General features: G+C 58.6%; 9 protein-coding genes across 11 annotated transcripts; 4 read left to right on the plus strand and 5 right to left on the minus strand.

Moving 5' to 3' along the window:
* Positions 1–45: 45 nt before the first annotated feature.
* Positions 46–1,515, minus strand: SDRG_02685 (hypothetical protein; the record flags this gene model as incomplete). Its single annotated transcript, XM_008608278.1, has 2 exons — positions 46–635; positions 828–1,515. 2 exons carry the CDS (start codon positions 1,513–1,515, stop codon positions 46–48), a joined length of 1,278 nt encoding a protein of 425 aa, XP_008606500.1.
* Positions 1,516–2,246: 731 nt separating this feature from the next.
* Positions 2,247–6,161, minus strand: SDRG_02686 (hypothetical protein). Its single transcript, XM_008608279.1, has one exon. It carries the CDS (start codon positions 6,132–6,134, stop codon positions 2,337–2,339), a length of 3,798 nt encoding a protein of 1,265 aa, XP_008606501.1. The 5' UTR covers positions 6,135–6,161; the 3' UTR covers positions 2,247–2,336.
* A 335-nt stretch (positions 6,162–6,496) lies between these two features.
* SDRG_02687 (casein kinase II subunit beta) lies at positions 6,497–7,601 on the plus strand. Of its 3 annotated transcripts, none has more exons than XM_008608281.1 (4): positions 6,497–6,756; positions 6,807–7,076; positions 7,129–7,328; positions 7,385–7,601. In XM_008608281.1, the coding sequence occupies exons 1-4, from the start codon at positions 6,546–6,548 to the stop codon at positions 7,385–7,387; spliced, it is 684 nt and encodes a 227-aa protein (XP_008606503.1). In that variant the 5' UTR covers positions 6,497–6,545; the 3' UTR covers positions 7,388–7,601. The 3 variants fall into 3 exon arrangements, with proteins under 3 accessions (XP_008606503.1, XP_008606504.1, XP_008606502.1); XM_008608282.1 differs by having other exon boundaries at positions 7,388–7,601; XM_008608280.1 differs by having other exon boundaries at positions 7,416–7,601.
* Positions 7,602–7,614: 13 nt separating this feature from the next.
* SDRG_02688 (saccharopine dehydrogenase) lies at positions 7,615–9,069 on the minus strand (the record flags this gene model as incomplete). Its single annotated transcript, XM_008608283.1, has 4 exons — positions 7,615–7,819; positions 7,862–8,411; positions 8,459–8,603; positions 8,656–9,069. The coding sequence occupies 4 exons, from the start codon at positions 9,067–9,069 to the stop codon at positions 7,615–7,617; spliced, it is 1,314 nt and encodes a 437-aa protein (XP_008606505.1).
* Positions 9,070–9,696: 627 nt separating this feature from the next.
* Positions 9,697–11,007, plus strand: SDRG_02689 (glycylpeptide N-tetradecanoyltransferase; the record flags this gene model as incomplete). The annotated part of the gene is made up of 1 exon (XM_008608284.1): positions 9,697–11,007. One exon carries the CDS (start codon positions 9,697–9,699, stop codon positions 11,005–11,007), a length of 1,311 nt encoding a protein of 436 aa, XP_008606506.1.
* Positions 11,008–11,317: 310 nt separating this feature from the next.
* On the plus strand, positions 11,318–13,934 carry SDRG_02690 (hypothetical protein; the record flags this gene model as incomplete). The annotated part of the gene is made up of 7 exons (XM_008608285.1): positions 11,318–12,076; positions 12,127–12,159; positions 12,209–12,310; positions 12,358–12,990; positions 13,040–13,287; positions 13,327–13,549; positions 13,596–13,934. The coding sequence occupies 7 exons, from the start codon at positions 11,318–11,320 to the stop codon at positions 13,932–13,934; spliced, it is 2,337 nt and encodes a 778-aa protein (XP_008606507.1).
* A 39-nt stretch (positions 13,935–13,973) lies between these two features.
* On the minus strand, positions 13,974–18,814 carry SDRG_02691 (hypothetical protein). Its single transcript, XM_008608286.1, has 9 exons — positions 17,977–18,814; positions 17,548–17,923; positions 17,371–17,501; positions 16,879–17,323; positions 16,703–16,827; positions 16,385–16,659; positions 16,256–16,335; positions 16,104–16,208; positions 13,974–16,055 (listed from the first exon to the last, which is right to left on the minus strand). The coding sequence occupies exons 1-9, from the start codon at positions 18,789–18,791 to the stop codon at positions 14,022–14,024; spliced, it is 4,386 nt and encodes a 1,461-aa protein (XP_008606508.1). The 5' UTR covers positions 18,792–18,814; the 3' UTR covers positions 13,974–14,021.
* Positions 18,815–18,992: 178 nt separating this feature from the next.
* Positions 18,993–19,997, plus strand: SDRG_02692 (hypothetical protein). Its single transcript, XM_008608287.1, has 7 exons — positions 18,993–19,129; positions 19,177–19,319; positions 19,364–19,421; positions 19,475–19,521; positions 19,569–19,668; positions 19,711–19,802; positions 19,845–19,997. Exons 1-7 carry the CDS (start codon positions 19,024–19,026, stop codon positions 19,950–19,952), a joined length of 654 nt encoding a protein of 217 aa, XP_008606509.1. The 5' UTR covers positions 18,993–19,023; the 3' UTR covers positions 19,953–19,997.
* Positions 19,984–22,215, minus strand: SDRG_02693 (hypothetical protein; the record flags this gene model as incomplete). The annotated part of the gene is made up of 6 exons (XM_008608288.1): positions 19,984–20,087; positions 20,140–20,494; positions 20,539–21,021; positions 21,064–21,272; positions 21,327–21,604; positions 21,665–22,215. 6 exons carry the CDS (start codon positions 22,213–22,215, stop codon positions 19,984–19,986), a joined length of 1,980 nt encoding a protein of 659 aa, XP_008606510.1.
* Between the last annotated feature and the right edge of the window lie 867 nt (positions 22,216–23,082).

Below are 23,082 nucleotides of genomic sequence, written 5' to 3' on the forward strand. Positions count from 1 at the left end.
GAGGCTTTCTTAGCAGACACGGATGTGTTATTGACGCCAATATTGCTACAAAGATACACTGGCCTCGGAAGCACCCGAGGCGCGTAGGAACTCGAGGCGGATCGGTTTGGGCAGAGTTTGGAGAAAGTGGATCGACTGCTGGTACCCGATGCGCGCCGTCTCAAAGCCATTGATGACCACGAGCTCGTCACCAACTGCAAATTTCGATGCCAAGTCCGCGGGCGGAATCCCCACTTGCGTCACAAGCAGGCGAGAGTTCACGAACTTCAACGTCAGGCCGAGGGTGCCTTGGCGCCAGCGTACTTTGTAGTATCCTGTTGCCGCTGGCACAGGAGCTTTTGGCGTCTTGGTGTCCGGCTTTTTAGCAGCAGGTGCTGAGGTATGACCTCCACCCGTGAAGCCCGAGATGACGAAGTCGATGAAGTTACCGAACCCAAGAGGTTGGACGGGCGCGACGACCGTTGGCGCAGGCGGAAGTGGCGTGAGGGCTGACGTTGCGGCAGGAGGTACAACGACGCTCGCCGCAGGCGTGGATGCAACGATCATGTGCGGTACAAGGATGGGCTGGCGCTCTGGAGTGTACCCGGCGACGTTGTACTGCACCGGCAGATACAGCGGATGGGTTGATGGGGCTCCTACCATTGCGGAAGTTGATTCAGTCGGTGGCTGAGTAACGACGGCAGTGGTTGAGGGGGATCGCGGCGCCGGTGGATTGGGTGTCGACGGTAGCGGTTCAATTGCGGTCGAGCTTCTCGGAGACTTGGCGCCCGGCGGGATTTTGAAGAGGTTTTGCCAGCGCGCGGGGGGTGCTTTTGGCCGTGGGCTACCCGTCAGTGACGGTGTTGCCATCGTCGCCGCGTCTGTGCTTTTGGTCATTACGAAGCTGTCAAGCTGGTCTTCGAGGCTGGTCATCGTCGCCGCCTCAAGTGTGGCATCACTCGAGATAAACAAGGCTTCGAGGTCCGCTGCTTTTGAGCAGTGGGGGCAGCGACAGTAGGCCAGCGACGAATGGCTCGATGCGGCAGACGCTGTCGACGCGATGGGTGAGGCGTCGTTGTGGTCGTGAGTGTCTGCCAAGAGCGATACGAGCGTCTGGTACACTTCATCGGACGTCAGCAACGAGGACTCGGAGTCGACGACGGTCTGTGTTGGGCTGCGGGCGAATATGAGCGACGCTGGTCTCGGGACGGAGTGCAGCAGCTGCATGACGCTTGCGTAGTCACACCAGAGCACCAATTGACCATTGACAGCCAAGAGAACGTCGCCCGCATTGACTTCATCGCACGCCGACGCCTTCACAACTGTCCGTCCATTTTCGTTGATGAGCGTAAGTCCAAGTGGCCCCGCTCCCCAAGAAACCTCGACTTGCGTCAACTGCGCAAGCTCGTGTTGCAACAAGAGTCGCTCCGAGCTCAGCGAGATGTCTTGAATTGACTGTCGTCGAAAGAGGCTCTTGCGCTGCAGCTTCTGCAACGTCGCGGGGCTAGGCGGCGCGTCGGCAACTCGCGGCTCCATGGCAGTGCGCTGACTGGTTTTCATCTCGGTCGCGTGTAGAGGTTTGGGCGCACCACATGGTGATCACATTGTGCAGGCCGATTGCGCGCGATGCTTGCAGAACGCTCGCTGCGGCGCTGAAGAATATGTATGAAGATATAGCGAGTGTGGAGGGTACCATGGTAGCTGCGCGCTAGTTTCGCTTTTACCGTGAGCAAACTGGACGTGCTCGCAGCTACAGCTGGCGGCGATACTAGTATTTCGGTGCTCGATCCATGAAAGCGCCACGAGTGCATCGTTGGTCGCCCACCTCAGAGTGGGCGCCAGTGTATAATCGACAGCCCAGGACGACGGAGATGGCAACGACAAGTGCACGGACGCGTACGCACACAGTGCTAGAGGGGCACCACTCATGGCGACAAGAGCACGGTCTGGAGGGCTCGTGCTCGTGTACCTCGTGTACCTAATTCGAGAGCGAGAGCGCCAACGCTGCTATGAAACATCTCGGTGGCGCTGTGTCCCACGACTTTGTCATGGCCGCTCCCGTTGGCTCCAGCCAGCACTTCGACGTAGCAAGGGTATATAAGAGATGCCTTGGACGTAGTAGCTTTCATGGGTTCTTACCGTCGTCTTGGTGCTGCTTGTGAAGAAAACAGAGTCGAGACCGTGTCGACAAGGTCGCGATGCACTGCGGATGCCCCAAGAGTCGCGTCTGCTTCGGTAGCACGCTTGTCAAGGTCAAGAGTAGAAAGTCGACACAAAGAGGCGCTTGGATTACGATGAGTTCATAATAAATACAGTACGTAGTACGAACTCGGCGTCTTGAAAAGAGCAGGCACCGCCTAGGCGGCGGCATTGGCGTCTGCGAGCGCCTGACGACGGAAGACGAGGAACGTCGGCTTGCGCACCGATTGCATCACCTGCGACGCGGCCGCGAGCGAGAGGTTCCGGACACGAACGTCGGCGACGGAAATGAGCACGTCGCCGCGACGAATCAAGTCCGACTGCGCCGAAAGCCCATCGCCAGTAAAGTCCTTGACAAAGTTCTCGTCCTGCGCGTTCTTGCGCACCACGATGCCGAGAGGGCCGCCTTCCCAGACAACAGAAAAGATGGCACCGGCCTTGGCCTCGGACGAGCTCGGGCTGCCGTGGGCGTCGTCCACCGATGTCGAGATGCCGCGCGCCGACGTCGGGACCATGTCAATCGACACCTGCGAGCGCCGGTCGATGGGCGCGCGCAAAAAAACAAGCGACACGGGCGTCGGCGTCTCCTTCAGGACGCGCGACGTCTCCTCGAGCGTGGCTTGACGCACAGTGATGTTGCCAACGGCGACGAGGACGTCGCCCACGTTAATAATGTCCGACTCGCCCGCGAGGCCACCCCCGGTGAGCGCCATGACGCATACCTCGTCATGGCGGTTGAGCTTGATCGCAATGCCAAGCGGACCGCCTGTCCAGATAATCGAGTAGAGTGTGCTCATCGCGTCGTCCTGATTGGTCAGGACCATCGGGTTTGCGTCAGATGCACGGTCCGTCATCGCTGACACGTCGGACGCGCGATCCGTAAAACTCGGCGCCAACTCGCGTGTCGTGTCGTCCAAGTGGTCAGCGAGAGGCACGGCCACCGGCATGTCTTCCATTGCGGCTGTCGGCGTCAGTACCGTCGAGTGCATCGGCGAGTGCGCCGACGAGAGCGGCGACTGGAGCGGGGTCATGACCTCAGGCGACTGCATGGGTGTGAACACGGGCGCGGGCGACATGACGGGCGACATGACGGGCGACATGACGGGCGACGGGAGTGCTTGGGGCGTCATGATGACCGAGAGCGGCGCGTAGGCTCCACTGAGAGCCGGCGATGCCAAGGGCGAGTCAATTGCAACGCACACAGACGGCGGCTGGATGCTGACGCGGGGCGCCAGCAGCGGGCTCTCGGGCACAAGAAGAGCTGGAGGTGCGGGGTCGCGTACCACCGGGCGTCGAAGGACCTCAATACTTTTGGCAGCCGTCACACGCGTTTCAATCGCTTCGGTGGGCGGTGACACCGCCACTGTGACGATGGTCGGTAGCTCTTCCTGGGCGACGAAGGGGGCTTCGACAGATGCAGGCGCTTTGTCGGCAACGACGGGTGTTTGGACGTCGGCACCAGCAACGGACGTATCGGGGATCGGAAGCACAGCCTTGTTGACACTGTTCAGTTGCGCCGGCTGGTGCACAACGACCGGTGACGGACGGCGCTCAAAGACGAGGGCGGCGGGTTTCTGGATGCACTTGAGAAAGTCCACAGTGCCCGCGAGGCCAAGCGGCTTGGCTGGGACACCCGTCACCGAGACGAGGACGTCGCCCACTACGATCGCGCCCGACTCTTCCGAGAGGCCCTTGCCCGTCACCTGGGCGACATACACGTCGTCCGTGTCATTAAGCTTGAGGACAATGCCGAGAGGCCCGGTCTTCCAGAGGAGCGAGTAAACCACGGGCCCGGAAGATGACGGCTCGTCATCGATGACAACTTCGGCGTCGTCGTCATCATCATCCAGGGCGCCCTTGCAGAAACGGAGCGTGATCGGCTTTGGACCCTTCATCGCCTGGAGCGACGCCGCGTACCCGACGTCTGCAACGAGGACGCCGTTGACAGCGATGAGCTCGTCGCGCGCTTGAATTTGCGCCAAGTTGGGGTCCGTCGCCGTGCCGGTGGTCTCGCGAACCACGGCATGGACGTCATCCTCCAAATGAATAACGACACCGAGCTTGCCCCGCGTCCAGACGACTTGGTACTCCGCGTCGAGGACCGGCGTTTCCTCTGAAATCGACGACTGCGTCTGCAGCAGCACGGGCGGCTGCAAAAACGTTTCTCCGAGCGTACCGGGAAGCACCACGGTTGTGCCCGTCGACCGCTCGAAATCTGGCAGCGCCATCATCGCAATGGACTGCTGGTCGCTCGCATCGTCTCCAAACGAGTCCTTCGGGGATGGCAGCGGCGACGGAACGGGAGCTCGCGTCGGTGCTGCGAGGACGGGTGCTACAACGTCGGGTTCAACCTTGGCTGTCGACGGCTGGCGCGCCCTGCGGTGCTCAAAGTCAAGAACAGCGGGCTTTTGGATACACTGAAGAAAGTCGACCGTGCCTGCGAGACCAAGCGGCGCAGTTGGCACGCCCGTGACAGCCACGAGGATGTCGCCGACGGCAATCTTGCCGGATGTCGCCGAGAGGCCCTTGTTGGTGAGCTGCTGCACAAAGATTTCGTCGTTCTTGTTCTTCTTGAGAACGATGCCCAGGGGACCCGTCTTCCACACGAGCTGGTACGGCTCGGCAGGTCCGTCCGCCTCGACCATTGTGTCGATGAGCGTCCCCGAGGCCATCGCGCGGCGGAAGCGGAGATGGATCGGTTTCTTCCCGCGCATGCGGAGGAGCGCTTCGTTGTAGCCAATCGAGGCCACGGATGCATCGTTGACGTAGAGGAGCTCGTCGCGCGGTTCGATTTGACCTGTGCTCGGGTCGGAGCTTGGCGTTGTGCGCTCCTTGACGACAGCGCGGCCGCCTTCTTCGAGGTGGATCACGACCCCAAGTTTGCCTTGGGACCACGTGACGTTGTACTCGTTCGCGAGCAGTGGTGGCAGTGCAAACGCCGTCGGAATCGTCATCGCCTTGGAGCCACGCCGTGGCCGCTCCGGCTCGGGTTCCGTAGCCTCGGGCTCTGGGACGACGGCCGGCACCGATCGCGCAGGTTCGACGCGGAGAGGGGGCTCAGGTTTCGACGGCGATCGAAAAGTAAGCGTAAGCGGCAAGTCCCGCTCGCTAAGCCGTGCTTTTACTTGGTCCCAGCTCATGGACGTGCAGTCCTCCCAGTTGATGGCCACAAGCACATCATTCACGGACGCCGACGACAGACCAGCCGTCGTCTCCACTTTGTCCGACTGGTCTTCAACGCGCTTGATGACAGCTTGCTGCTTCGAGTTACAACGCAGCGCGACGGCCAGTGAGTCACGGTGCCAAATGAGATCGTACTCGGCCTTCGCCGACGACGCTCTGAGCACCGAACCAGATGTCGACGATGACGATTGCTGTCGCGTTGACGACGAGGACGCTTGACGCGACGACGCGCGAGGTTGGGATGGCATGCGAGGCACCGGTTCCGCAGACACCTGGCGCGTGCGCGAGTCCGACGACGACGGATGTCGCCTCTGGCTATCTTGTGACGGTTGGCGGTGCGTCCGTTGGTCCTGATGTGACGGCGCACGCTGCACAGGTGCTTGGTGGTGTTGAGGTGCCTGCTGCTGTAGGTGATACTGCAGAGGTGCGGGGTGACTTGACTGTGGGTAGTGCTGTGGCGGCTGCACATACTGGGGTGGCTGTTGCTGGTATTGCGGCTGCTGGTGTTGCGGCTGCTGGTATTGCGGCTGCTGGTATTGCGGCTGCTGGTATTGCGGAGGTTGGTGCTGGTATTGTGGAGGTTGCTGCTGGTATTGCGGAGGTTGCTGCTGGTATTGCGGCTGCTGGTACTGCAGCGGGTCGACCTGGTACTGCGGCTGCTGCGGGTTGGCCTCCTGCCTGCCGGCGCGGCGCGGCTCGTGGCGGCCTCGATCCACGTCGAGGACGTTGCCGTACCCAGACGTCTTCTTCTTCAACGCTCGGTAGTTCTGCATCCCGCCCGACAAGAAATGCGCCGCGTTTGATATATTGCAGCCGCAATATTAATATTGAACGGTAAAGTGACCAACCCTGGGTCTGGCTCGTCCATACGCCAATCAGATCGTCGCATGCTATTTTTTCTCCTATTTTGCTCAAATCAGTCAGCGTTTGCGCTACAAATCCCTTGATATTCGACGCGCACGGCACCATTTTATTGCGCCGCGAGGACGCCGTGAAATATATATTCGGTAAGACCCCGGGGCACCATTTCTGTGGGGCGCGAGGCAGGGCGCGATTGGATCCCGAAGGGGGCGTCCCGGGGCACCGCAGCTAGGGTTGGGGCTGTGGCAACGACGGGTGGAGTGGAGTTGCGTGACGCACACACTCACGAACGGCCAAAGTCGGGTCTGGGCTAACTTGGCTTGATGGTACGGATGGCAAACAGCAGCGCGGACGAGCCGGACGAGTACGAAGAGGACGAGGAGAAATGGTCGCAGTGGTTCTGCGGCCTCCCTGGCAACGAGTACTTCTGCGAGATCAACCCTGCCTACATCGAGGACTCGTTCAACCTCTACGGGCTGCGCGCTATCGTGCCCAACTACCAGGATGCACTCAACATAATCCTCGACTTGACAGGTACTCGATGGCTACGCCGCCGCCGATGCATCTCACGCCCACGAACCTAGATATCCCGTACGACGAAGACGTGCCGTCGTGCGCCGTGGAGCTCTACGGTCTCATTCACGCCCGGTACATTATCACGAGCCATGGCCTCGACGCGATGTTGAAGAAGTACCGCGAGGCTGAGTTTGGCTACTGCCCGCGCGCGCTTTGCGACGGCCAGCCCGTCGTACCCGCTGGCATGTATGATGAGCCGCGCAAGGCTGAAATGAAGGTCTACTGCCCCAAGTGCAGAGACTTGTATACGCCTGCAATTGACTTCGAGAGCGCGACCAGTACGATACCGCTCTTCTGGGATGCTGAGTCTAACGAGTGTGTTCTGTGTAGTTGATGGCGCCTACTTTGGCTCGACGTTCCCGCACCTCTTCTTCATGACGTACAGCAACCTGGAGCCGGCTCCGTCGACGCATCTCTACGTCCCGCGCGTCTTTGGCTACAAGATTCACAGAAAGGGCGCAAACCGACAGCGGCTCGCGGCAGCATCCTCCAAGATGCTCGAGAATGGCGATGCGACGACAAACGGCCAGGTACTATCGCACGCCCGTGCAAAACATTGATCGATTCATACGATGCCCTTGGACAGTAGTTGTGATGCATCCTCCTTTGACCCTTAGCGACGACCAAGCAACGGTTCCAAGTTGGCCAAGGATGATACCAAGGACGACGAGCAAGGGACGAAGCAGACTACGAGCGATCAAGGCGCGCGGGGCAAGAAGAGGGTCAAGCAGAACGACTGAGCCGCCGACCTGCCTTAACGAATTAGCCATCTAAACTAATACCAGCTCATCTTCATGTTGCTACTTGTCGTCGCAGTTAGAGCTTGGCCAAGACCCGCGTAGCCTCGGCCAGCGAAATCCCTTCGTCTGCGAGGGCTTGCAGCGCTGGCTCGTAGATATCGCTGGCCACCGGTTGCACGAATCCCTTGTTGGTCACGCGTCCTTGCAACATAAGCTCGACCCCAATTGCAGTCGTGAGGCCAACTGAGCGCGCCATGAACGTGCTGTCTGCATCCCCGTATCTGCAGAAGCACGTAAGATTGGATCCATGAAAGCCAGTGTACCCCAGAAGCGTGCCCGTGTGCTCCACGAAGGACCCGTCAGCTTGCTCGACGACGAGAACGTGGCGCATGATGACGAGGTCGCGCTCATGCGGCTGCAGTGTCAGCCTGGCCTCGAGCCGGCGCGTGAAAGCTTCCAGCGCCGTCGACGCTGGCGCCAACACGCCGCTTTCGTCAAGCCACTGCAAGAAGTGCAACGTCGGGTCGCTCAAGTGCAAACTCGGAAGCGCTTGGCGGCGTGCTGCCACGAGTGCGCTCCAGGACGTCGCGTCGCCCGTCGGTGTCGAGTCATCGAGGAGCCCGAGAGCAATGCACTCGGCGAGGATGGCCGAGAAACCCGCGTAGCGATACGTGCCGCGGGAGATGGACGCGGTGTCCGGAATACCGTAGAGCTCGGCGTACGGGAGTGCGTTGCCGTTCGGTAATTGCTCCAGCGCGAGCGCGGGAAAGGCGCGCGAAGGCGAAGCGTGCTCCAAGAGGGTGTGACCGGGTACATCGACGACGCGGCCGTCGACCTTGTACTTGGCCGGCCGTTGCATCGCCCGCATCGTTCCTATAGAAGATAAGGTCGATGCTGCAAATGCCGTTTGCATCACCGACCCAAAGGTGACCACGTAAACTTGTAGCCGATGGGGTTGTTGGCGGCCTCGGGCGCCGGGAGCCCGCCGCAGGTCGACGAGAAGGCATGGACGCGACCGCCAGCAGCGTGGACGCGAGCGATCATTTGCTTAGCACTCATGTGGTCCTAATGTACGTCCGTTTTGTGAAGCTAAACTATTTGAGAAGGGTCGCCTTACGAGGCCAGGATCAAGACCGCATTCGCAGAGAATCGCAATGCCGGCGCCGATCGCGGCCGGCTCGAGGGCTCGGAGACGTGGCGACGCGTAGCTCGCTGTCACGAGCGGTGTCTTGGTCGCGATGCAGGCGCGTGCGATCGCGAATTGCGCGTCTTCTGGCACCAACGCAGCGACGCACGTTGCTTGGAACTGCTCGAGGCACGCGACGACGGCAGCGACGGCCGAAGTCGCGTCCGTGATGCTGAGCTCGTGCGTCTGCAAGTTGAAGCGCCCCATCGCAGCCGCCTTGTCGCGCAACTGCGCTAGCTGTCGAGCGTCATCAGAAACAAGGACCAGCTGCGTGCCAGCGCTGCGTGTGATCTTCTCGACGAAGGGGAAGGCCACGCGGCCCGATCCAAAGCAGACGACGGCCATTGCGAAATGTCACAGCGAGGTCAAGGGCAAATTGTTGCGTGTTCCCAGCGTTGATCCAAATCACATCGTCATGGGACCAAGTAAAGTCAGCTTACAACAAGCACGACTCATAGAGCAAATCTACTGCGGTGTAATGGTGCCTGATTCTGGTCCACTGCAGCTGCCCACGGCACAACCTCAGATTATGATTCCTGGTCTCAGCTTGGCATCGGCGTGTTCGCGCTTGATTCGAGGACGTGCTGGGTCATATACAGAGCACGTTTGTGCAAGATACCTCTTCCGCCCCTTGAAGTGCAATCGTGGCACAGGAGTCGCCAACAAGTCCATCCCGAGGCATGCAGTGTACTGCAGTAGTGCGAAGAGGTTTCGTTCATCTTATCAATGCTGAAGCTGATACTTAATATGGCCTTGCTAATACTGCTTGCTACCTGGAGCTGTTGGCAAGATCATGCTTTTATGACTCGACTCGATGCCGCTAATGTGCGCTGATGTGCAGCACATTGGGCACAGACTAGGTGCACGCAAATCCAATCCGGATACAGAACTTCGAAGCCTCAAAAATCGAAGATTCCGGATAGCGCAAGCCAACCACGTGTGGCGAGCATTTCCCATATTGCGTCAGCGACGATGGACAAGCAGCAGGTGGCAGCCGCGATCGAAGAGGTCAAGAACAAGGCGGAGCTCGTGACGGTCGAGGAGCAGGAAGAGTTCCTGCGCGTGCTGAAGCAGCTCAACCTTGTCACGCAGGAGCAGGCGGAACAGCGCATCAAGAAGCAGAACGATGACTACAAGTTCTGGAAGACGCAGCCCGTGCCTGCCATTTCGGAGCACCCCACGGAACACGGTGCAATTGACGCGCCCAAGACTGTCGAGGATGTCCGCAAGACGCCGCTCAACATGCCTGCCGGTTTCGTCTGGTGCGACCTTGACTTGACCAACGAGGTCGAGCTCAAGGAGCTCTACGATCTCTTGTACCAAAACTACGTCGAAGACGACGACAACATGTTCCGCTTTGACTACTCGATGGAGTTCCTCAAGTGGGTCCTCCTCTCGCCGGGCTTCCACAAGGACTGGCACGTCGGTGTCCGCAACGAGAAGACTGGCAAGCTCATGGCTTTCATCGGCGGCTTCCCCACCAAGATCCGCGCCTACGAGAATGTGATGCCGATGGCCGAGATCAACTACCTGTGCGTGCACAAGAAGCTTCGCGCCAAGCGCCTCGCGCCCGTGCTCATCAAGGAGATCACGCGCCGCGTCAACCTGCGCAACATCTGGCAGGCCATCTACACGGCCGGCGTCGTTTTGCCGATGCCCGTCTCGAGCTGCCGCTACTTCCACCGGTCGCTGCACCCGAAGAAGCTCATCGACGTTGGCTTCTCGCATCTTGCACCCAACTCGACCATGGCTCGCACGATCAAGCAGCTCAAGCTCCCCGATGCGACGTCGACGCCGAACCTCGTGCCCATGGCGCCACGCCATGTCGCGGGCGTCACGGCGCTACTCCGCACGTACCTCGCCAAGTTTGAGCTCGTCGCCGACATGAACGAGCACGAGGTAGCCCACTGGCTCCTCCCGCGCGCTGGTGTCGTCAGCTCGTATGTTGTCGAAGACCCGGCCACGCACAAGGTCACGGACCTTGCGAGCTTTTACCACCTCCCATCCACGATCATCGGCAACAAGACGTACAAGACGCTCAACGCGGCGTACTCGTACTACAACGTCGCGACGACCGTGCCGCTCGTGAAGCTTATGGAGGACCTCCTCATCCTCGCCAAGGAGCAGGAACAGGACGTCTTCAACGCGCTCAACCTCATGGAGAACACGGAGTTTCTCGAAGAGCTCAAGTTTGGCATTGGCAGCGGCGAGCTCCAGTACTACCTCTTCAACTGGCGTTGCCCGCGCATGCCCCACGGCAAGGTCGGCATCGTGCTCCAGTAGGATTAGCGGCCGAGTAGGAATGATAGCGCGTAAAAGTACGACGTGAGATGTACACTCGTCAAGGGGCTTGCACTCAACCATACTGCCGAGACGATCTTGGCCATTTCAACTGCTAAATGTGAACCATGGTGCCAAGTGATGAGTCCAAGACGGAGGCAAATAAGGCCAAGGGACTAGGTGCTTCGGGGGCGTGACCAAAAGTAGGCTGTCGTGCTGCCACGTCATTCGCGTGGTTTCGCGGGCCGTTGCGACGGGGTGCGTTTCGAGCTCAAAATACCTCTGTGACGACGCCCAAATTCACTTTTCAGACATGTCGAGCCGCAGCATCTCGTTCTCGCGGCCGGCGACGTACAACCCCGAGCTTGTGCGCAAGGCGACGTTCGAAGACGACGATGACGCGGTGCGGCGGCGCCAGATGAAGGAAGAACTCGGCCTTGACGACGACGACGCAATGCTCGAGCAGCCAAAGACGTCCTCCAACAACGCCGAGTGGCAGCAAAAGTGCGAGGACGCGCTCGCCAAGCTCCGCGTCGCCATCGAAAACGAAGAGAAGGCGCAGAGCTCGCTCAGCAAACTCCAACTCCTGAGCAAATCCCAGACCGCGATTCTCAAGACGACGTTCGACAAGAAACTCAAGGCCAAAGAGTCGCTCGTGCAAGACCTGTTGTACGCCATCTCGCAGCACGAGACCAAGCTACGCGCCGGCGGTATCGCTTTTGACCCCGTCGACACGGAACTCGCCGAGGCATCCGCGACAGCAGCGTCCACCAAGGACGACGGTGGCGACGATCCGCTTGGCAGCCTCCGCGCCGAGATTGACGCCCTCACGGAGCAGAACCTTCAACTCAAGAAGCAGCTGCGCGCTGACACGACAGCGGGTTCAAAGAGCTCCAGTAGTGATGCAAGCGGACTTCAAAAGAAGGTTGCGACGCTCGAGTCAGAGAAGCAAAACCTCCTCGCGCTTCTGAAGGACGCCCAGACCAAGTTGAGCAAAGCCAAGGACGCGCCTCTGCCTCCCGCCGCCCCGGATACCAATATCGATGCCGCAGCCCAAGCGGCGCAAAAAAAGGTATGCAGCAGGGCGATGATGTCGATGGTGCCATGTGGTCGCCCGTGTAGCTGGAAGTCGCGCTCCAAGCTTCGGCCAAGAAGGTAGTTGGCGGGTCGGCAAGTTGGGCAGACGTTGTATTGATGCGAATAGATTGCGTCCCTGGAGCAAGAACTCGCAGCGGCCAAGAAAGCAGCCACCGTTGTTGCTGTACCAGCGTCGGAAGTGCAGCCCACCACGTCCGTGGCCGACCAAGTGCAATTCGATACCTTTAAAAGCACTTTTCTTACCTGCGATTATAGGCCAGAATCACGCAGCTCGAAGCCGATCTCGCAGCGGCCAAGGTTGCGGCGTCCGAGATGGAGGCAACCTACGTCGCCAAGCACGAAAAGCTCAAGCAAACAGCCGAAGCCGAACTGAACAAGCTAAAGGACCAGGCGAAGAAGTCTATTTTGGATCTGCGGAAGAAGCTCGAAACTAACTCCAAGAGCAGTTCGCAGCTCCAGACCAAGCTCGCGGCGGCCAAAACGCAGCTGGCTGCGCAACGCCAGGACCTCGCCACGCTGCGAACGGGCGTCAGTGGCCTCGTGACGCAATTCCCGGCGGCGGCCAAAGACATCGCATCCAAAATTGAGGCGCGCGTCAAGGTGCAAGCCGACGCGCTCGCTGGTGTTGTCGACAATTACCGGCGCGAAATGAAGGAGCGAAAGCGCCTCTTCAACCTCGTGCAGGAGCTCCAGGGCAACATCCGCGTGCTGTGTCGGTTCCGACCCATCTCCAAGTCGGAGCTCGCGAATGGAAGCAAGGTCGTCGCCAAGTTCAACGGCCCCGAGGAGGTCTCGCTCGCGGGCGACAAGGGCAAGTCGAAAACGTATGAGTTTGAGCATGTATTTGACATGCAATCGACGCAAGACCAGGTTTTTGCGCAAGTCAAGGTACGACTGATGATTTTCTGTCAACGCCACAGCGTATCATCGACTCTAGCCGCTCATTACGTCCGTCCTCGACGGCTACAATGTGTGCATTTTTGCGTACGGCCAGACTGGGTCGGGCAAGACGTTTACGATGTCGGGATCCACTGAGAACCCGGGCATCAACCCGCGCGCGCTCACGGAGCTCTTTGCGCTCAAGCAGAGCCGGAAGCAAGAGTACAGTGACGAAATCCAAGTGAGCATCATGGAAATCTATAACGAAGTGATCCGCGACCTTCTCGCAGAAAACGCTGCGACGACGTACGCACACGAGCCATACATGCATTCATGTGGCTATAGGAACCTCTCGGTGCGCCAAGGCCCGAACGGCAACTTTGTGCAGGGCTTGACGATGCTCGCCGTGGCTAACGCCAATGACGTCTTCAACCTCATCACGCGCGGCAACCAAAACCGCGCGACGTCTGCGACGGATATGAACGAGCACAGCTCTCGGTCGCACTCGATCCTTTCCGTGTACATCAAGAGCACCAACGTCCTCACCAACGCGGTTGCTACGGGCAAAGTATCTTGTGTGGGATCTATCGGCATAGCTAATGACGATTCGGTAGCTGCACTTGGTCGACTTGGCGGGCTCGGAGCGCCTCTCCAAGACGGGCGCCGAGGGGCAGCGGCTCAAGGAGGCGCAAAACATCAACCAATCGCTGTCGACGCTCGGGAATGTCATTCAGGCGCGCGCCAACAAGCAAAAGCACGTGCCGTACCGCGACTCGTCGCTGACGTACCTCCTCCAAGACTCGCTTGGCGGCGACTCCAAGACGCTCATGGTCGCGTGCTCGTCGCCCGTTGACTACAACGCCGAAGAAACCTTCTGCACGCTCAACTTTGCGGCTCGGACGCGGTCGGTCGAGATGGGCAAAGCATCCAAGAACGTCGCGTCGACCAAGTAGGAGGAGTGAGTCGACAAGCAGATGCACCGTAATGCAAAATGTGTGAAGCAAACAAAATATATTGGCCAGTGTCGCAGCGAAACGATGCTACCCCGTCTTTCGTCTCTTGGTGCGGAAGCTCGCGACCTCGTCATCGTCGTCCGAGACCATCGTTGGGGCATCCTCCTCGACTTGGGCAACATTCTCATCAACGTCGTTGGCCTCGGTCTCTTCCTCATCGTCCTTGGTCTCTTCCTCGTCGTCCTTGGTCTCTTCATCGTTCTCCTTGGTCTCATCCTCGTCGTCCTTGGTCTCTTCCTCGTCGTTCTTGGTCTCTTCCTCGTCGTCCTTGGTCTCTTCCTCGTCGTCCTTGGTCTCTTCCTCGTTCTCATTCGCCTCGACTTCCTCCTCGTCGGCATTCTCATCGTCGGCGGAGGCCTCGCTGCTCATCTTGACGTTTGGTGTCTCCTTGAGGTCGAACACCTCATCATCCGAGTCGGGCGCTGAGCGGATGCGGCTGCTTCGTCGCGTCGGCTGGGCCTCGGGACCGCGACGACGCTTCCGAATCGTGACGTTCGAGACCGTGGGGTTGGTCGCAGCGGTGTCGTCGTCGTCGTCGTCAGACAAGGACGTTGCCCGGCGACGCTTTTTGGGCGTCGGGACACTGGAAGACTCGCTTGACTTGGGCCCGGCTCCCGTAAAGACGGTGTAAAACTCATCGAGAAAGCCATCAACGTCAGTCGTGTCGTCAACAAGGCGGCTGCGAAGGGCATCAAAATGTTCCTGGAGCTCCTTCATCGCCGCTTTCTCGAGACGGTACAAGTACGGTTTGAGAAGCTGGAGAAATCCGACATGCTCGTCCAGCGGTGACAACAGTGAGACGCGGAGTCCCTCAAAGAGGAACTTGAGATAGCTGCCCCGCAACGACACCGGAAGTTTCACACCGAGAGACTGGCTCAGCGCCTTGGCGAGATCGATGGCTGTTTGCGGTGAGTCCTCGAAGGTGTGGCGCAGCGCCACCATCTGCACTTCAAGCAGCTTCACCGGCGAGAGCGAGCTCAAGAGTTTCCCGAACGCCTTGGCGATCGGACGAAGGCCTGCGTACGTCACGAGTCGGAGCACGGAAGCGGCTTGGCGCTTGTTTTGAGGATTCCAAATGGACGCACTCGCGAGCGCCACAACCACGTCCCGCTGCGCGTTTTCGTCCTCGTCGTCACTCTCGAGCGCGCGCTCGTAGAATGATTGGCTTAACGCAAGAAGGTTCGGATGTGGCTTGTACGCTACAATGTCCAGAGGCGGCGCGAGCGCAACAAACTTCTCGACACACAAGCAGCGGACATCGCAAAGCGCCTTGAACGCCTCAAGTTGCACCGCTTGGATCTCGGCCCAGTGCGGCGCGTCTTCGTCAAGCTCATCATCGAGCACGTCGTGCACGTTGAGTGTGTCGCGCGTCACGCGCTGCTTGAGGTGCATCGAAAGGAGCTGCAAAAGCGCGTCTTCCAGGGCATGTCGGCGTCGAAGAACTTTCTGAATATGAGTGTCGACGTCGTCAGGCACCTCGCTCTTCTCAAGCATATCAAAGACGGGCGTTGTCGCCCAGAGGAGGTCCTTGAGCACAATGTTGAGCGCGTACTTGATCGCGAGCGCGTCGCCGGCAAAGTGGGTGCTACGGTCCGCGATAAACTCGAGCAGCAACGTCCGGTCTGTCGCCTTGAGGTACTCGCGCAGGTCGAGGTATCCGCCGAGAAAGCTCAGGCGGGCGAGCCACGCCCGAAGCGTGAACTGCTCGTCGTCGTCGAGGTTGCGCTGACGGATGAGCGTTGCGCACTGGTCGACGCCTTCCTGTGCGATCGCAAAGAGAACGACGTCCACGTCGCGCTTGAGCGTTGTGTTGCTGCTCTCTGCCATGTAGTGGAACGCGCTCGAGAGCGCGTCCAAGAAGGGCTCTTCCGAGTACGTAATATAGACCTGCTTGAGACGCTGCAGGAGCATCTCGACGTGCTCGTGGTGTTGGTTGATGTTCGACGCGTTCCAATTGAGGAGCGAGAGCCACTGCAGGAGCAAGCACACCTTTTCCGAGTCGGCCTGAAAACGCATCATAAAGTGCGGCAGCTCGCGGCAAAAGTAAATCGATGCTGGCTCCTACGCATGCTTGTTTATCTAGCACCCAAAATAATGATAATTCCGTACCTCATCTGACGTCTTCTTGCGCGAGCTTGCTTTGCGCGCTTTTGGTGCCGACTCGTCTTCTGAAAGCTGCTTGAGCACGGCGGCGATCAGCTGGATCAAGATAGTCTACGTAGAGTGAAATCAACATTCATAATGGCAGCGCTGGCACATACCTGTTGCTCGGACGTGAGGGCGGGGTCTTGCGAGTCCGAGCCGAGTAGCTTGGCCAAAAGCCGCCAGTTCTGGATCACCTCTAAAGATTGATGCGTGAGCGCGCGTATCCCATATATTCTAAACCGTACGACAATCTTCAAGGTCCCAAAAAGCCCCGACGAGGGTCTCCATCGGTCGCTCGATCTCGCCAAGGGACTCCATGTACTCGTCGGCAAACTCGATAAGTGCGATGGCTTGCGTCGTCAGCTGCGCCTCGGAGAGCTCTTTTTGACGGCTGACACCGAACGCATCGTACTGAAGACATGCAAACTCTGCCGCAGCCTTGGAAATGCGGTCATCTTGGTCGTAAAAGACAAGACGCTCGACGACCGTCAAGTCGCAATCGTCACCAAGCATGTCGAGTCTACTGAAAGCGTCAGATCCACAACAATCTGTATATCGTCTACCGATCAATCTTGGCGACCAAGTGGATCGCACGCAGGACCACATCATCGTCAACGTCGTCGCACATTTCGAGGTAGCGGCGCAAGAAGCGAGCGTTGAATGCCTCGAGCTTTGATGGCTTCGCCGACTAGATCCGCGCAATTGCATCAGCGGCGTACAAAGCGACCTGCCGTCGTACCTCGTAAATGCCTTGGAGTGCCTCGAGCACGGCGACGCGGACCTTGGCGTGCTTGTCGTTGAGCATCCAACCCAAGTACTTGAGGTAGTTGTCTTCAAGAAACACGTCCGGCATGCGCTGAATCCATGCACCGAGCGCCGCGACAGATGCGGCGCGCACTTCGGGCATAATGTCGCGGTAACGGTGTACGATAACACCCTTGAAGAGCATGTCGATGGCCGCCATGATCTTCTTGCGCTGCGTGTCGTACTTGGTCTTAGTCTCGTGCAACTTCTTGAACTTGGGTGTCTTTTTGGGTGTGTCCTTGAGCTTCTTAGCTTCGGCGGTGTACTGGCGCGCGATCGGCGCCATTTGGTCCCGCACCAAGCGCGCGCGGTCGACGAGGGCTTTGCCAATCTCGTACGCGGCCACGGTCGACGTATGACGCACGGCCCGGACTTCAGCGCTATATCCACGTGATATAACACACGGATAGTGACGGCTGTGTCAAACCTGGAAAGCGTCGTGAGCCAATCGATGCAGTTCTCAACCACGTCCGTTAACTGGAACGTCTCGCTGTCCCAGCACTCGACGACAAATTGCTCCCAGAACTCGGCAAACGACGACTTGAAGTAGCGGTACACCTAATCCAATGATTTGGATCTACTGGAACAGCGATAGGAATGATACCTTCGTCTTGGACACGATCGGGTAGTTGAGATCCTTGGAGGCCTCGAGGTCGACCACAATCGCGTCCACGAGCGCGCCCATGTCCAATTCTTCAATGTCGTCGTCGTCCTTAATCGACTTGGAGGCGGCGCCGCACGATTGCAATAGAAAGTTGAGCAGCTCGCGGCTAGCAGCTTCGGTATCACTTTCGTAGCGACTGCGCCAGCCTTGAAGCAAGTCGGGGATACTGCACGTGCCTTCTCGCACAGCTTCAAAGAGGTCTTTGTCGACTTCGTCATCCGACTCTTCCTTCTTGCGACCACCCTTGCCCTTGACGGCCTTCATTTTCGGGTTCAACGTACGTGCGTTGGGCCGCGGTGCACGATGCGGTCGAACCCTAGAATGCACATATGTAAGACGAGCAAAATACAAAAGAAAAAGGGTAGGTACGAGCTGGATTCGACCGCGGCGGCTGTTGCCATGGCTGCAATCGACGGCGACTTGTACGTTGGGGCTGGGTTGCGAGTACGCGCGCTGCGTCGCTGCGTCGACGTCTTCGTCTCTTCTTCTTCGTCGTATTCAGAGACGTCGCTCTCGTTGGCATCTTCTTCAATTGCGCTGGGCTCGGACGTCGCTTTGTTTGGCGTCGTGGATTTCGCAGGCGTCGTCGCCTTGCTGCGCCGCGTCGCACGCGCGCGTCCGGGGGTAATCTTCGCCTCCTCGGCAGGCTCGACATGTTCCGTTGCAGACTTGTCGCTGTCGCTGGGATCGTCTTGGGACACGTCCATCGCCGCCGCGTTTCGTGACGAACGTCGAGTTGCCGCCATCTTACTTGGCGTCGAAGACTTAGTAGCGCCCTTCCCCGAGCGTCCCCGAGCGCTAGACGCCGCTGGTTCTGGTGATTCGTCGTCTGTGCTCTCATCTGCCTTGCGGGACGACGTTGCCTGCTTCTTCGTGGCGCGGACTGGCGTCTCGGTCGGAGGTACATCGTCCTCGTCCGACTCCTGTGATGGCTCCTGCACCTCGGTCGCCTTTCGAGCACGCTTCACCGGCTGCTTGCGCACGTCGGGGGCTTCGGATGACGCAGCATCGTCCTCGTCCGAGGCCAGGGGCTTTCCTCGCACACGCTTGGACCCGCGGGTCACGGGCGCTTCATGCTCGGCTTCGTCATCCCCCTTCTTGGGCGCTTCCTTGCGTCCTCGACCGCCCGGCTTCGTCGTCGCTTCCTTCGCCGAAGCGGCCTTCGCCCGCGTTCCTCGGACCATCGCTGCTGCGGTCCCTCGGCAACTGAAAATGCCAAAATTAAATTCCGTGCGGTCAACCACGATTCCACCGCGAATTCAAATACCCACGGTTTAGTTTGCTACAAATGCCCATATATTTTTAAAACAACTTTGATAATTCAAAGCGCGCCAAATCCCGCTCGACGCCGAGTGCGCGAGTATTATCCGGATCCGTTAACTGGAAAAAGATCGCGTTTTTCGATCGACGGCCGAGATGCACCTTCTCGGCATGCTCCTTGCTGCGTGCATGGCCGTCCATGGCTCGAAGATGGCACCGCCGGGAATGCCACTTCATTTCGATGCAAACATTGAGATCACATGTACATGAGGCCACGGCCAAACCGCTCCTAATGACGGCCTCAAATAGCCCACCTCGTCGATCGGTCCAAGGACTACCCTCCGTGGCTTCGCCGCCTCAAGGTTCGCTACGACTTCGATAAAAAAGTAGCGCGCGCGGACATCCTCGCCGGCTACGACAAGGGCAAGACGTACATTCGGCGTTACGATACCGTGCGTACGCCCTGCCACGTCAATATAACACGCGCCAACGATAGAAGAAGGAGTACATGGTAAAGTATGGCGAGTACAAGAAGTGTGAGCGCGCGTACTTGGGTACAGCCAACTATGCAATGACCGGGTCCGCGCTATCATTCGAGTGTCCGTAGGCGAAGACATGCCACTGCCACACGTTCCTTCCGACCTCACACTGCAGGTACGAGCCATTGGGAGCAAGGCCAGTGTGGTCATTCGACTGTAAAGGGCACGAGTACAATCGATGGCGTCGACTGCCGCCTTTGGGTCTCGGAGGATAGCGACGCCAATGTCCACATCAGCATCTATGAGCGCTCGTCAGACCGCGGTGCGTACCGAGTCTTTCTGGACGGGGATTGCATCGTTCTAGTTCCGATACGCTTGATTCAAGCGAGCCGATTCGATGGCGCGTGGACTCCACTGATCACGTATGACATGCTTGACGTTACGGTGCGCCCCCAGGTGCGAAGCTCTCATGCGCTTCGACTCATGCTTCTTGGCTAGGATCTATCGGTGTTTGAGATTCCCGGGGGCTACAGCCACAGCAGCTGCACACGCAGCGTGTCCGGGTTTCCATACATCCATATCTTTGACCATTACGTTCGCTTCTAATTCACATAAAGCGACGCTCACAGATGGAGCTTTATGCGTTCGACATCTTCCGAAGCCGTCGTTGACGACGCACGATGGTAGAGGCTGTCGTCGTCGTCATTGGATTGTGGTGTGCGTTGGCCGAGACAGCACCATCTACGGAGCATGTCCGTCCAGTGCACCGACGAGCTTGAAGCTGCGCTACTACCTTGGTTCTTGGAGATCTGAACGTGATGCGTAATGGCAGCAGTGGTCGGCGTGTAGTAGACAACGTCGTAGCCCTCAAAGTGCTTGACGGTCGTCGAGCCATCCGACACCTGAACGTGGTACCCGTCTGGAAAGTGCACGAGCCGAGGCACGTAGATCTCGGTTGGTGCTTTGGTCGTCGCCTCCGTCGACTTGATGCGCAGGTGGTACTCACAGCGGTCGAGGTTGAAGCGCGATGTCAATGGCTGGCCACTGATCTTGATGGCTGACGGGCGCACGTATCCTTCCTTGGCGCGACCGCCAGCGTCGACGCCTTTGCCTTTATTTTCTTGATCACGGCTGAAGAGACTTAGATCCTATACGCCTGCATGAAAACACATGCGACACCAGCCATGCGTACCTCGAGGTTCCAATTGTCGCCCCAAACATTGTTGTTGTCCGACGTGTAGCACCAGAGCGTGTACGAGAGCAGATTTGCTTCGAGGGACGCGACAGTGTTGTCCATCGCGGCAACTTGCGCGTCAAAGTTGCCCGAAACGTATGCCTTGTTGTTGGTCAAGTTGAACGGAATGCCGCACTCGCCAATCAGCGTCGGCGCACCGCCCATGCAGCGCGACGACGTCTCGCGGATCGCCCGCAGGGCGCGGATGTGGGCGTCGCGAACGTTCTTCTTGCCAAAAATGGGCCGCTTGGTGTGCACGTCGACCGTAAAGTACGGCTTCCACGAGCGCAGAAAGAGCGTGATCGGGTCGTACCAGTGCGTCGCGTTGACGCTGCGCGGGATCGAGATTGTCGGGAACGGCGTCGAGATGAACTCGAGCGGCGGCATCTCGATAAACAAGATCATGTGCGGCATGACGGCGCGGATCGCTTCGGCATACATCTGTGGACGCATCAGATTACGTGGTAAGGAAGAGCAGCGTACGTTGGCAAAGGGGATGTAGCAGTCGACGCCAAAGTCCATGTTAGCAAAGTGCTGCGGTCGACGAAGCACGGGTCGCTGCGTGCGCGCGTCCATCTCGTAGAGCCCGAGGCGCTCCCAAATGCACGTGACGCCATCGCGCCACGCCCGCTTTCCGTGGCACTTGATGAGCTTGACCGTGTCGGGCTGGTTGAAGATGTATTGCATGAACCCTATATCGAATATACACTTGAAGCCAGCGATTCAGACGGCTTGTGGAGGTTTACCTGTGGACCACACTTCGACTTGCTGGTCAATGCCATTCGCAAGACACATGCCCTGGAAAGGCGTCGGCGCGAGGCCAAGCTTGAGCTCCGTCGCCAAAAAGTGCTGGCTGATGTCGGCGACGCCAACGTACCCCGGCGACGGCTCGTTCATGGTACCAAAGCCAATGACGTGGTCCATGCCGGCGATGACCTTGGCGACTTCAAGAATCGCGTTCACGTAGTGCGACTGCAAAAAGTCCTGCACGGGCATCCCGCGTACAAGGATACCAGGCGCGACCCTACAATACACATCGACAGGCATGAGACTCCTACTCGAGAAAAAGTAGTTTTGCGAGTACCGGTTGCCCGCCCAGAAGAGAGTAAACATTGTCGCGCTCGCAAACTTGAAGTAGTTGGTGGGCCACACCATTTTGGGAAAGTCTTCCGGGCGACCGCCGTAGGTGTCCATGCAGAACGCGCTCTTGGTCGCTGCAAAGTGCGGCGGATACAAGCCAATTTCGGTGAGCGTCCACAGCGGCGCGCCGTCCCCGCCTGTGTACCGCGACCAGACATCTTGGTGCGGGTCCATGATCACGCGCAGGTCAAACTCGCCGGCAATGAGAAGCACGTCCCGAAGGTAGCGCAGGTAGTCGTGGTCGTAGACACCAGGGCCTGCGTGCTCGATCGCCTCCCATGTGATTACGAACCGAATGCACGTGAGGCCCCAGCGCCGAAGCCGCCCAAAATGCTCCCGTGCCTCCGAGAGTGGGAACGGCCGGCCCACGAATGACAAGGCACCGTCGTCGCGGTCAAGTGGAAGCTTGGATGAGCCGCCGAGGTTCACGCCTTTGAGAAGCAGTACGCGCCCGTCCGCGTCGTAGAAATGACCGTCTCGTAGCTCGAGGTCCATGATGGATCGCAAAATGGCGACTCGTGGCAGCGGCAAGCAAATGATGACGCAATCCGCAAATTCTTTGTAATTTGCAAGACCTCGCGACATGCGATGTTTGTCTTGGCTTCAGTAGGGGACGGATCAGCTTACAATTATTTCATTTGGCCCGCGTTTACGCATGGCGATGCCTGTGGTTGATGCCCGCATGGCACGTACGCCGTCATCTCGGGTTCGTTCGTCGCCACGACTGCTGTCGCTTCCATGCACAGATGCAATCAAGTGCCGTTCAAATATCACGGTCGCTGACGGTACTCGCTACTCGTTGCGCCATCGTGTCCAACCAAGCTATTTATCGCCGGTCCTGTCCTGCTCTGGTCCACCGTCGTGTTGTCGCCCTTCAGGTTCGCTCGGTCATTGCGAAAGGCCTTGCACGGTGCATGGGGTCGATTGGGAGCTAGCCATTCGCCTCGAGCACACTTTGCAGTATCTGCGCATCAAGGTTGCAATTCGCGTCACCTGTACCGGTATATCGGCCGTCGGCTGCGAGCTTGCAAGTTCGCACACATCTGCCATCGTAGCGTCCGCGATCATGTAAATGTCTCTGTCGGCGGAGCGGAAGCATCCCGACACTTGATGCGAGCTTCCTCGCACACGTGCATGCATCTTGTTGCGCTTCGGCCGGCCATAGCTTTCCTGTACAGCTCTGGGCTCGAGATGGCCTGGCAGTCATGTGACGGTCGCTGGCGGCCATGATTGCACTTATGTAATGCCAGAGGTCGTTGACGGAATGCATCCATTTGTGGAGTATTATCCGGACAGTCATTTTTGGCCAATGAGAAACAAGGTAAATTCTGATTGGCTTGCATAGTGGAGCCAAGAGGTGTG

This window comes from Saprolegnia diclina, assembly GCF_000281045.1.
Source record: "Saprolegnia diclina VS20 unplaced genomic scaffold supercont1.6, whole genome shotgun sequence".
Classification (NCBI taxonomy): Eukaryota; Oomycota; class Saprolegniomycetes; order Saprolegniales; family Saprolegniaceae; genus Saprolegnia; species Saprolegnia diclina.

Excerpts from the sequence above, each read along its gene's own strand:
- SDRG_02686 (XM_008608279.1), bottom strand. The coding sequence starts at position 6,134 with ATGCAGAACTACCGAGCGTTGAAGAAGAAGACGTCTGGGTACGGCAAC.
- SDRG_02687 (XM_008608280.1), top strand. The coding sequence starts at position 6,546 with ATGGTACGGATGGCAAACAGCAGCGCGGACGAGCCGGACGAGTACGAA. Across the intron at positions 7,077-7,128 it reads TGACTTCGAGAGCGCGACCA|TTGATGGCGCCTACTTTGGC; the intron begins GTACGATACCGC and ends TGTTCTGTGTAG. Across the intron at positions 7,329-7,415 it reads ATGCGACGACAAACGGCCAG|CGACGACCAAGCAACGGTTC; the intron begins GTACTATCGCAC and ends TTTGACCCTTAG.
- SDRG_02691 (XM_008608286.1), bottom strand. The coding sequence starts at position 18,791 with ATGGTCCGAGGAACGCGGGCGAAGGCCGCTTCGGCGAAGGAAGCGACG. Across the intron at positions 17,924-17,976 it reads GCCGCGGTCGAATCCAGCTC|GGTTCGACCGCATCGTGCAC; the intron begins GTACCTACCCTT and ends TGTGCATTCTAG. Across the intron at positions 17,324-17,370 it reads TGGCTCACGACGCTTTCCAG|CGCTGAAGTCCGGGCCGTGC; the intron begins GTTTGACACAGC and ends ACGTGGATATAG.
- SDRG_02692 (XM_008608287.1), top strand. The coding sequence starts at position 19,024 with ATGCACCTTCTCGGCATGCTCCTTGCTGCGTGCATGGCCGTCCATGGC. Across the intron at positions 19,422-19,474 it reads GTGTGAGCGCGCGTACTTGG|GCGAAGACATGCCACTGCCA; the intron begins GTACAGCCAACT and ends GAGTGTCCGTAG. Across the intron at positions 19,669-19,710 it reads TGAGCGCTCGTCAGACCGCG|TTCCGATACGCTTGATTCAA; the intron begins GTGCGTACCGAG and ends GCATCGTTCTAG.